This window comes from Anarrhichthys ocellatus, unplaced genomic scaffold (assembly GCF_004355925.1).
Source record: "Anarrhichthys ocellatus isolate YVR2014 unplaced genomic scaffold, GSC_Weel_1.0 scaffold9, whole genome shotgun sequence".
NCBI classification, from domain to species: Eukaryota; Metazoa; Chordata; class Actinopteri; order Perciformes; family Anarhichadidae; genus Anarrhichthys; species Anarrhichthys ocellatus.
In genome coordinates this window covers 2,028,200-2,041,032 of record NW_022280039.1, presented here as the reverse complement: position 1 = coordinate 2,041,032, position 12,833 = coordinate 2,028,200, and the positions used below count along the sequence as shown (strand labels likewise).

The window sequence follows — 12,833 nt, the reverse complement described above, 5'->3', positions numbered from 1 at the left end:
ATATAATGTCATACAATATGACCTATATGGAGGTTGATTTCCAAGAAAGCATCACTGCATTCACTCCTCTGTGCTCTACCCACGCTCCCTCATATTGAGGCACCACCCACCCACAGAACCAGCCTTTTTTATTTCCTACTTCTCAGCCCGAGTATGTTTATGGCACCCTAAAGCTGGCACTGTGGCACGCTGAGCCAGTGATGTGTGTCTGGGGAATATCGACCCATCAGTGTGACACAGAAAGAGAGGCGGATAGACAGAGAAATAGGGTTGCTGTAGTTTTAGAGATAAGTGGCTCTGCTTCCATGATGGGAACATTTCGCTTTAGATAGTTCTTGAAGTATCACGTCATGAACACTTTACAGCAGTTGGTTAGAATATAATAATAGATTACTTCTTCTTTATTTCATGCTTGTGTAATTCCGCATTATCTTTTGCACTTACTGACAGTTATGCTACATATTAATGCGCTCTAAGACATTTCTAGCTGGATCTTTTTTCACCTTTTTTTTTCTTATCCTGTCACCCGTGTCCTCTCGCTGCAGCTCACCTGCAGTGATATGTCATGGGTAACGCTGTGTAAATAGGTCCGAATGTGTGTAGTGTGTTTCTAGTGTCGCTGCTGCTGTGCTTGAGGGTGCTTAAATGTGACGAAGTGGACATCTTTTCCCAGCAGGCCGTCGTTAGTGCACATTTCCATCACTTGCCGGCAGCTGTGAATTATTTAGCGTTGTTTACTCGCGTTTAAAGGTTCTCTAGCATATTCAGATTATTATTTTATTATTATTTTTGAATGTATTGTCCATTAAAATACTATCCACAGTATATTATATCATTTTCTAGAATATAAGCCCACCTCATCTCCAACGATCTGTTCGAGCCATTTCAATCCGGTTTCCGCTCACAGCACTGAAACAGCCCTCCTCAAAGTCACCAACGACCTCCTCCTCTCCTGAGACGCTGGGCACCTCAACATTCTCATCCTCCTCGACCTCACTGCAGCTTTTGACACCGTCAACCACAACATCCTTCTCTCTCCCGCCTCGAATCCGCCCTCAACATCACCGGAATTGCTCTCTCCTGGATTAAATCATATCTCACAAACAGACAACAGTTCATCAGCATCAACAACTGCACCTCCTCCACTGCTCCTCTGTCTCAAGGCGTCCCCCATGGTTCGGTGCTTGGTCCTCTTCTGTTCATCCTCTACTTGCTCCCTCTTGGTAACATCATCCGTGAACATGGTCTTCACTTTCACTGCTACGCCGATGATGTCCAGCTCTACATCTCCACAAAGGCCATTACCACTGCTACTCACTCCACTCTCACCAGCTGCCTCACTGACATTAAATCATGGATGCAAACCAACTTCCTCAAACTGAACTGTGATAAATCTGACATGATCATCATCGGTCCCAAAATCCCTCACTAAAACCGGTCACTACTTCTGCCTCACCATCGACAACTCCACTCTGTCTCCCTCCCCACACATCCGCAACCTTGGAGTCATGTTCGACAGCAACCTCTCCTTTGAACACCACATCAAACAAATCACCAGAACTGCCTTTTTCCACTTAAAAAACATAGCCCGTCTCCGCCCATCACTCTTCTCATCTGCTGCTGAAACTCTGATCCACGCCTTCATCACCTCCAGAATTGACTACTGCAACAGCATTCTTCACGGCACATCATCCAAAATCCTAAATAAACTCCAGTACATCCAAAACTCTGCTGCTCGCCTGCTCACCCACACCCGCGACCACATCACCCCTGTTCTCCAGAACCTCCACTGGCTCCTCGTCCCACAACGGATCCAATACAAAATCCTTCTCCTCACTCATAAAGACCTCCACAATCAGGCCCCCTCCTACCTCACCGACCTGCTTCACCACCACACTCCATCCCGTCGGCTCCGCTCCTCTGATGCCAACCTCCTGTCTCTTCCACTCAGGACCAAGCACCGGACATGGGGTGACAGAGCCTTCTCCATATCTGACCCCTCCCTCTGGAACGCTCTCCCCAAACACATCCGAGACTGCACTGACCTTTCCATATTCAAATCTCAAATCAAAACCCACCTGTTCAAAACTGCTTTTAGTGTGTGACCACGATTGTGTATTTTATGTTTTTAGTGTATTGCTTTTATATATGATTTTAATGTAAAGTATCTTTGAGTACTATGAAAAGCGCTATATAAATAAAATGTATTATAATAACTACTGAAGTACCTGTAATGAGATGCGTAGAGCTAATGTAAAACAGTTCACTTGATTATCACAACCATATGTTTTTGAGTAATTCTCTTGTAATGACAAAATATTATGCAGCTTTTTTCTTTCTTCTTTATTCAAGTGCGTGGTCTTTCAATTTGAGGGCATGTGACTGATTTCACCTTCAGATTTTGTAATGCTTTACCTCAAAAACCTGACTCGAATAACTCCCGTTTGCCTTTAGATTAGCCTCGTCTCTGCTCAAACTGTTTGCTTGCACTGAGATATATTGTTGCTCGTGTGGATCTTACTGCTCTTCAGCTCCTTTCCTCACACTCGGGCTGCCTCTGTGTGCCTCGGGAAACATCTTGCTCTCAGGTTTCTCCTCTGCTTTGAGATTGTTTTGTGCAATAACCCTGTCAATAGACTGCCAGGTGTAATGTTGAATGAGGTGCATTAGCTTTACTTCTTAGAGTGTCCCTGTTCTCTATAACCGGGTTCATCCACTTCCGCCCTCCAAGGCCTTATGATACGTACTTCCCTTGCTTTCTTTACCGTTAGTGTAACAGGTAGCTGCAAATGCCCATGAGTCGGTTTATGCCGGTTGTTGCCAGTCGGTGCAGAACGAGCCGTTTTATGAGGTTTATGACAGCAGCAGTGTACTGCTGCAAAGTCAACAGCGAGACCATGCTTTTGAATAAAGAAAAGCTCTATAAAATAACCCATGTCAGTCGTGCCATTAGGCTCTTCACTGGCTCCGATGAGAATCAGTGAAATCAGTTAGTCACATATTAGAACTTGTTCTCTTGCTAATGATAGAACCTGACTCCACCTTGATCTGATGAAACGTGTGTAAACACAGAGAGCACTGCCGTTTATCATCTAGTGTCCTCGCTGTCAGCCTCGTCTATGACGTAGCCTTGTTGTGGCTGACTGCAGAAAACAGGGCAGATTATCATAAAAGGTAAACAATATAAATCAGGCTTATGTTTTTTGCCATACGGTATGTATTGTATCATGTACTGTACAGTGCATTTCATATGTTCACTTGCATTGCTGTTTTATCCAAGAGATCCTGGCAGAAATGATAAACCACAGGCACAGAGAGAAGATTGTATATTAATAGGACTCCCTTATCTCCATTATGATTTGCTTGGCAATCGCTTTGGTAACAGTGGAACCCTCTGTTTCTGAATGCATGTTAATGTTTATATGTATTTGTATGTATATAAGCATATGTGTATTTTTATTTGGATATGAAATGCCTGTGATTAGTCCTGATCATGTCCCTTTTGGCCACTTCATCTACATCTGGGTGTGAACAGACTGAACCAGTAAACCTGATTATCTCCTACACAAACTCTAAATACAAACACTGCATTGTGAATACTCCCCCAGTCTCTCTAAGTCTGTGTTGTTGCTTTGATTTTCATACAGATAAACACTTGAACTCGTGTGTCTGATTGATCCTGTCCTTTGCTTTCATTTAGTTTTTCTGTGTGTTCCCTGTCTTAGTTTTTCTTTGTCTGTCAAACAGATTGATTTTGAAATGTATGGACCTTGGGTAATAGGATGTTAGAGTAAAGCAGAAAGGGGATGGACAGGAGGATCGATGTCCATTTATCAGGGTAATAATATGTAGATTTAGAATACATTTAGGGTACACACGCAAAATGAATATTTAACAATACAGTTTTTCAATATTTGTTGGTCCCTCCAAAATGATCTGGCACCGATACAGGTAGAGATAAATGAGTCGGTAGCACCACCTAGTGGTCATCTAGAGGCACTGCAGGAGATGTCTACATCCAAGCACCAAGCTCCAGCTTTAATTACTGGTAATCATATGATACACAATAGAGCACAAGTCACATGATAGGCCTGCTTTTCTCCTTAGGCCTTTAGAGCAGTGTGTACACTGTACAACCATCTCTGTCTAAAGATAATTTGAGAGATCAAAAGATGTATTTTCTCGTGAAAGTATATATGCAAACATATGTTTTGTGTACTTGGGGGAAAAATAAATTCTCATCAGGCATAGTTAATTAGAATTTGACCGAAGAAGGGTACCTGCTTACATTTGACCCTTCTCCTTACAGATAGTTAGGCAGCATATGCCATTGTTTTGCTTGTACTATTCTTAATCCCGTACCTTAACAGTAGTTCTCTGTGTTTGCTGTCTTTTCCTGTAGGGACCAGCGACCCGTATGTGAAGTTTAAGATTGCAGGGAAGGAGGTGTTCAGGAGTAAGACCATTCATAAGAACCTCAACCCGCTGTGGGATGAGAGAGTAAGCCTTCTGGTGGACAACCTGAAGGACCCGCTATACGTCAAGGTACAGATCCTGGACTTCAAATGTCTTCCTGCTTTAATATAAATAATAGTAGATCATTAAGTCACATCAACTCACTATGCAAGCTTCTTTTCTATGCCAGCATTGGTTATTCAATGTGACTCATACCATTTGTAATGTGGTCTATAGGGTCCTCTTTTGGCAGAACTTTATACTATATGATACTATACAACTGTATATTGTGTCTTTGTAGGTTTTTGACTATGACTTTGGACTTCAGGATGATTTCATGGGCTCAGCATACCTCGATCTGGAGTCACTGGAACATCAGAGGTCTCTTTGTCCTTTGTCTTCTTTTTTATTACTTAGCTTCCATTAGTTTCCCTAGTCATGGGCATTTTCAGTAAAACTTGTGTTAAGAGACAATGAATGAAGTTGAAATGATGGTGAAGTTAATAGTTAGGGAGTCTGTCCTTGCTGCTTAGTGTGGTCATTGTATAGTTCATTGTCTCCCTCTAGTGTCTGTTTTTGGTAACTCATCTCAAACTTCATGAAGCATAACCGGGCTATATTAAATTTAGATTTTACATAGAATTATAAGGAGTTTTTTTTTTTTTTTTTACCAATTTAATAACCTAATTTATATTCTGATGAAGTTACTATGAGGAACATTTATCAGATTATGAAACGGTCTTAATTGAGCGGTTCTGGTTCTGTATGGCCTAATAATTACATAAAGACCACCAGCGAGAAGATTGGCTATTTTTATATATTTATTGTTAATTGTATTGTGGGAAAATCGGACGAAATTGTGCAGGTTCACCAGAAACTCCATCAGCTCCGACTCTGGACCTCCGGCAGCGACCATCCCACTACGGACAGATCCAGATCGACCTTTTCCTCCAGCCAGCTTCGCTTCGCTGCTCCGCCGGGGCTGGGTGTTGTTGCTGGGTCTACTGGAGGGAAGGGAGTACGGTGGCTGAGAAGGGCTGAACAAATGCATAAGCCACAATGCAAATGGAAAAAACGCTTTTGCATTTGTGTTGTGGCTTTCACATTTGCATTGCAGCTTTTATGTAGTGGCTTTCACATTTGCGAAATTAGTTCGACCCTTTTCAGCAACCAGAAGAGGGTGGCATGGGAGAACCAGAACTAGGACTGAGCAGACACTGGGCTTCTAAATGGAAAAGAAATACTGCTTTTGTCCACAGGAACCGCCACAATCAACACAAAATTCAAGTTCCTCGTAGTAATTTACCTCTTAGTGTAGTCTTTGTATTCTCTGTAAACTTCATGTGTGCCATCTTCTTTGTGCCATTAATCACATTGGAGTAGGTGTCACAATTTTCTTTTTTTTTGCACGCTCACGCAGGTGTTTTCAATTACTCTGTCTGATTACACCTCCTGTCAAGTGTGAGTTGGGTCAGCCATGCTGGTAATAGACATTTTTCACAGCAGACATTTACACTTTAGAAGTTTTGTTAACAATATTAACAATGGCTCCAATCTATTCAAGCATCCCAGCACGGTAAGCCATAACTGTGTGACAGTGAGCCAGCATGCACAATACCAGGCCATGAAATCAAAGCATCTTAATAGAATTTAGCGATCTTTTATTTTACGGTTCACACCAGGGCTTTTTATACTGCGACATGTCGAACTGTAATGACTAAAATGATGACTTGAAAACACCTGTGTGGATGTAGCATGGGTGTGAGGAGAGGGCTCAATGGGTCAGCTTAATGAATTTTCATCAAAATCTAAATTGTGAGAAATGTTTTTGTCATATTTCTTTTTCACAAAATAATTTTTGCTCATACTGTCCTGAAATGGCATGCTCTTTTTAATAGTCACCTGATATGCTATGGCCTTTACGAATTACCTTCCTTATGCATGATTCAAGATTGTTAGTTAGGTTGACCGCTTGTGGTCGTTGTATCTCACTGAAGAAGAGCAGCCAGTATGTAAAGAGGAAGGAAGCAAAATGTCGCCACATCTGTTGAGTTACATTGAAGTGATTTAAATGTGTATCCACTGGATGGTTGTGCATGTAATGCATGCATTCATTTATGTACACATAAGTGAAATCTGTGCACTTAATGCATGTGAATGTGCAGTATTCATGGAAGCACTTGCAGTATACATTTGTATGTGGTTTACTGTGCTTCCCTGTAGGGCACTGGATATGATGCTGGACCTGAAGGACCCACAGTATCCTGAACATAACCTGGGTAGCCTCGAACTGGCGGTCACTCTGTCACCAAAGGAAGGAGACGTGAGTGATGCTGTAAGAAAAATATTTGAACTTTAAATCGGATTACTCATTCAGCTCTCTCGGTCTCTTCCTGCACACACTACATTTCCTCCTCAGTCAGGGAAATAATACCTTCCTATCTTACTTGCCCCGCTGTGTGTAATCTCTGATGCATCACACCAAGATAAGGAATAATATGCCTGATATATACTGTAGCCAAAAGGAACTCCTGATGACATATGTTAAAAAACAACAAAGAAGAAGTCAATTTAAGTCGTATCGTATTCATTCCTCCATACATCAGAGACAGTGATCAGAAGGCAGGCTGTGTTGAACTGGAATGTGCTGGCTTCATTCAGCATCACTTACTGGAAACTCTTCAACTCAGCAAATGCACAAGCATAAACACAAGTGTAATTAATATGTTCTGTGGAAAAGTTCTATGTTCAAAGAGCACTGGATTCTCTTTCCTAATTATGTCAGCCTGTGCCTCTACGGACGTGCTCAATGTTTCAGAGTTGCATTTATTTCTGTTCAATTATTTGTTTGGTTAATTGGACCCCTGCATGCTCGATCCGGAACAAGGCAGAGTCATGGGGGAAATATTTTATTCCTTTTGATCTGATGTCTTAATTCTGCTGCTTATTTCGTACTGTAGTTCAGAGAGTCCACATTTGACAGAACAAATAAATTCTATTTAGGTTAAGCATCATTTTAGATTTCTCCAACTGTGAAGAAAATGAGTACAAGGTTACACTAGTACATTCTGGATGACTCTCTCTGTTGCCATCTACTGGTATGAAAGGGTAAGGGAAGAGGCAGAGCTTTAATCTACTTTAAATTCTTTATTGAGCAACTAATAGTATGGTGATTTGAGTAATCATGGAGCATCAACAGTGTTTCTGCATAGGACCTGTTATGTGTTCTGAAGTTGGTCTGACATGAGGGAATTGTTTCTTTGTGCCCATGTAAATAGTCTACTCGTGTAATGATTCTTTTTGTGTTTGAACCTTTTGCATTGATGATTATATTCAACCCAGATAAGCAGAAATACAAAATAATTTGAAGTATTTGCGGCAAGACCTTCAAAAACTAGTCTGTAAATCCTACAAAACGGTATTTACTCTAAGTACAACAATCCTGTCTTTTTTTGGGTCTAGTATTTAATTGCATTTGTGAAAGTATCAAGTATAAAAATGATGGTTATACTGTATTAGAGGCACAAACTGCAGCTACTTTTCACCTACATGTATACGTTTTATATGTGCGTGTGTGCATGTCTGCTTATGTAAATACTTCATAACACCATATGACAAGAGCGCTTCTTGTACACTCCTTGCTTACTCAACTCGGATGAATGACAGCTGCCCTTGTCTTTTTATATAACCCCCCCCCCTGCACCAGGCTGTGGCTAACATCTTCACATTACCCATGCCCTTTAACCTCTGAGGGGGAGGCAATGGGGGGGGGGGTGCGCTCTGTAACAGCTTTGTCTCATTTACAGACCATGCTTTTGAGAAGGAACTGGAAACGATCTAGTAAGGTAAACTAAAACAGCATGTAACTTCCCCACCCACACAACTTCCGACTGTACTGTAACCCCACTACCGACCGCACTGCACCTCACCTGTCCTGCACTCTTCACTTGTGTCCTGGTACATGGATGGAGTCTCCCTGGCCCTCACCATTCCGCCCTTCTTTTCCTCCTTCCACAGTGGAATTAGCCGTTTTTCACTTCTTTAGTTCTCATTGTCACTAGCTTATTTTCCACAAGCTGCAATACACCACCTGCTATTTACATCACCCGAGGGGGTGCAAACAATTGTTTTGGAACGCATGTGCGATTTGGCCTAAAGGTGAATTGTACAGTATTTACATGTGTGAAGGCAAGACAGAAGTCGTATAATTATACACCAAGAGTGGAATTAATGCACTAAAATTACTGCCATTGTTTAAAAAAAACTAAAAACAGTTTTCACTGTTCACATATTTAATGTTAGAACAGTTATAATCTGGCTAAAACTGCAGACATTTACAGTGGAGTCATTGTTTGTGTTATCGGTCAATTAAAATAATCCGTTTTGAACTTTGTCCTTTTAAGCTGTTGTTGTGCAGTGATATATCCATGCTTTTCCACCTTTGATCTGCACAGTGTATTGCAGCTGCTTTGTGAGAAAATGAAGCACTTTGTTTGTCTTTAGGGGTTTTAAAGGAGTCCTGTACAGCAAATCCACTGACACATGAAAGTTTGTTTGACTCTGTGGACTGATTATAGGACGCTCTTAGACCCCTTTGCATTAAGTGCAGATTTTTGATGTTCACATTATTTCAAGTTCTCATCTTGCCATAAGAGACTGCTACTTTTTTGGTTTTATTCTTTGTGATTCTCATTGGCTGTAAGTTTCTAAAAGAAAGCATGCTGGTCGAAGTTCTGTTTTTGTATTTTTTTTTTATTGGCTCAATGCATGAAGCACTCACCTTATTTTTCGGTCAAATACAGTAGTATTAGGTTTAGGGGCGATTTTGTGAACACAACTTCATGTGTTCCTTTTATCTATGTTTTCCTGTTTTGTTCAAAAGTTGTCATTGAGAAGGAAACAGGCTGAATCTGGAAAGTCAGTTTTACTTTTCGGCAATCTCCTAAATGGCAGCTGGAGGCACTGTATGTTTTCGTCCTTTCAGTGAAAAATGTGATATGTTGGTCAGAGCCGGGCAGACGTCCTGCTGTATCGTGCTTCCCCAAACGGAGCCTTTGAAGCTTCCAAACTGGGCCACCCCGCCTGTGACTCGGAAATTAGCTCAAACACTAACTAGCTGCTGTGTTACCCCTCCAGAAAGGCGCTGCTCCTGAGTCCTCCCTGCCTCTGTGCTTTTCTGCATACAAGTACACAGTTATTTTTACACAACCACTTCTTTTTAATGAAGCATCAATGAGTGTTTAACCCACAGCAGAAGATGCTATTCAATAAGTAGTTTGAGATAATGATTATGAGTCGGATGCATATTAAATCCAGGTCTCTCTAACTGTACCACGAGGCAAAAATGCTTATTTTGGTACTTGAGATGTTTTTATTCTTCCAAAGGGCTGAAATACGTTATACTATGTGGCTGTGTTAGTTCTTAAACTGAATCTTAGTTTCTTTTTATAAGACTTTCAACCTGGGAACATCTCGGTGCATGATCTCTCTCCTGCTGTGCTCTGGCAGAGAGATGTGGATTCCCAATCCAAATAGCCCGTGGTTTTCTTTAACAAGAAACGCGTAGAAACAAAACAAGGAAACAATCAGGTTTTGTGCTCGAGTAGGACATAACGACCTCTCTTCATTAGCATACAGTGTGTTAGCAGCAAGTGAACAGGAGCAATGAAAGATGTGGGAGTTGCATTATGGGAGGTTGGCTGTATTGCAGGGAGCCATTCGCATTGTTTAATGTCTGGAGAATGGAAATTAAGAGGCTCCATCTCCAGATCAAAGGCCTGCGCGAGCGAGGCAGGGTTTGTTCAGAGTTTAATGAAATTCGCCCGCAAAACAAAAGCTATGCTAATAAATTCTCCCTAACGAGGAAGGAGGAGAGGGAAAGGCAGGGAGAGAGAGAGAGAGAGAGAGAGGGGTGTATTTGTTTGACAAATAAATACCCTGCTCTTTGTTTTAGTGAAGGATACTGACATGATTCAAAGAGAGGTTAAATAGGCCTGTAAGTGCTGAGAAAACTGTTGGAAAAAAAGCAGACTTAAACTATGGAGAATCATCAATCTGAATTTGCAGGGCTGTCAACTTACAGTACAGCCAGATGGAATAAGAAATTCACAGAGTTACTGGAACAGCATCTCAGTGGTCTGCCCGTTTTGGACAAGACGGTATACAAATCACTCGCCTGTTTATTTTTATTGCATTAGTTCTATTATTGCACAGAAAATGCCAGACTCATGCAATGACATATACAATCTTGTGCAGACTGTAAGCCATTTTGTCTACAGTAGATTCTTAGTAATCATTCAGAGGATACAGTGCATTTGTTTCAGTTTCTCAGCATTCCAAAATAAATGTTTGGGACTTTAGACTTGATTAAATAGAATAGTGGGATACTATGTTTTTGTAATTCATGGTGATGTTCTGGCATGTCATGTTAGTTCACACATCATGGATAAATTGGGTTTATAATTATCTTATTTTGTGTAAAAGTCTTGTGTGTTTTGCCTGCTTCTCTTTGTTGTCTCAATGTGTTTAGGATTGCTTATGTTCCTGTTGACCAAGTCTGCACAAGCCATAGTTCTAGCTTGGGTCCAATTTATTCATTTGTTTCTTTGTTTTGTGTACATGCTTGTTTATGTATAAATGCACACGTGTGTGTGTGTGTGTGTGTGTGTGTGTGTGTGTGTGCGCCTGCTGCAGTATCAGAGTATGCGTCTGTCAGATGTGCACAAAAAAGCCCAGCTGTGGCGAGGTATCGTCAGCATCAGTCTGATAGAAGGTCTCAGCCTCCAGCCCATGGATGCCAACGGCCTCAGTGACCCATACGTCAAATTCAAGATGGGACATCAGAAGTACAAGAGCAAGGTAAATACTCTCCTGTTTGAGTGTTTATTTTAGGGTTACCTCCATGCAATTCCTAACGAGGCTCTTTATAGGTTTCTTTTTCATTTCAATATTCAGCACACACTCGAGCTATTGAAAAATTCCTTTTCAATTATATAGTTTGTATTAAAGACTAATTAGGTTTTGCTAACCTTCAACAATATATGTACAAGCCCATATGGTCAAACCATGCATTTCCCTCTGTCGTTTACGCAGACAATTCCCAAAACGCTGAACCCCCAGTGGAGAGAGCAGTTCGACTTCCACCTGTACGATGAACAGGGAGGCTACGTGGACATTACGGTCTGGGACAAGGATGCTGGCAAGAAGGATGACTTCATGGGAAGGTACAGTGGTCCTCGTCAGTCTTTGTGGACATGTAGCTATCTGTCTTTTGTCAGGTTGTATAGCTAGAGGAGGCTTACCCAAATCATGCATATATTTGACATTTAGGACTTATTCAGACAGGTCTTACAGAGGTTACACAATGACAGTATTTCCATCAGTTCAACATTTTAGTTCAAATGGCCATGTCTGTAGCTTTGTTACTAATCTTTTACATCACGTTTATAGTATAGTAGCATGGAGGCATATGAGGAAGCCTTTGCTTTGAACTCTGCACCCAAGGCCAGTAGTTACTTTTGCAGGCCTTGGTATTAACTGGAGATATATTAAGGCCATGCCAGAAAATACATTCAGTCAAGCGAAGATGCTCACGAGTGCCGACTTAAAGGTATTAACTGTCAGCTTTTACTAAGTTGTCTGCAGTTGCTTATATCTGACACACATCACGCTTGTTATACTGTAACTAGGCTGTTGCCATTCTCCAGCAAAACATGCGATGTATGAGGTCATTTTATTGAGAGGATAACTAGTAGACACTTTATTTCCAAAAGGGAAATGGGAGACCTCTTTCTGTGTGAATTCTTTTGTGAACTTTACAGACGTTCTGTGGTGATTATTACTTTGTAGACATTTTTCTGCGAACTTCAACCGCACAAAATGGCAACAATAGCACTTCTTTAAGTTTAGTCCTTATTGTCCTCTGTAAAAGAGGAAGCTAAGCAGAGCTACAATCAGTATGTGTTTCAGCGCAGTCAGCTTCCCCACAAAATCTAATTCTGTTCCCATTTGTTTGTGCATGTGTGTGCACTTTAGGTGTACCATCAACCTGTCGCATCTGACTAAAGAACACACACACAAGCTGGACCTGCCACTGGAGGAAGGTGAAGGTGTGCTGGTGCTGTTGGTTACACTCACTGCTTCTGCCGCCGTTTCAATATCGGACCTGTCAGTCAACATGCTGGACGACCCGCAAGAGAGACACCAGATCATGCAGAGATATGTGAGTTTGTTTTATTGTAAGCGTGGCTTTGTGTTGTGTATTGAGTTTAGGAAAAGATTATGTTGTGTGAATACTTTTGAGAGGAAAGTAAGCGATGTATGAGACCTAAATCATTTTATCAAAATATTGAAAATACTAGAGGGTAGATACAACTTCA

At 41.2% G+C, this 12,833-nt stretch overlaps 1 protein-coding gene across 11 annotated transcripts in view; it reads left to right on the top strand.

The window, feature by feature from the left end:
- The window catches only part of mctp1a (multiple C2 domains, transmembrane 1a), a 121,754-nt gene that overhangs the window by 48,051 nt on the left and 60,870 nt on the right, over positions 1-12,833 (top strand). For 8 of the 11 annotated variants that reach the window (XM_031848961.1, XM_031848957.1, XM_031848962.1 and 5 more), the window contains 7 exons: positions 4,403-4,545; positions 4,757-4,836; positions 6,679-6,790; positions 8,262-8,300; positions 11,149-11,313; positions 11,548-11,678; positions 12,490-12,676. In XM_031848961.1, the coding sequence (XP_031704821.1) occupies positions 4,403-4,545; positions 4,757-4,836; positions 6,679-6,790; positions 8,262-8,300; positions 11,149-11,313; positions 11,548-11,678; positions 12,490-12,676 (857 nt within the window). The remainder of the gene's footprint in view (positions 1-4,402; positions 4,546-4,756; positions 4,837-6,678; positions 6,791-8,261; positions 8,301-11,148; positions 11,314-11,547; positions 11,679-12,489; positions 12,677-12,833) is intronic. The other 3 variants (XM_031848958.1, XM_031848960.1, XM_031848959.1) reach the window with 3 other exon arrangements.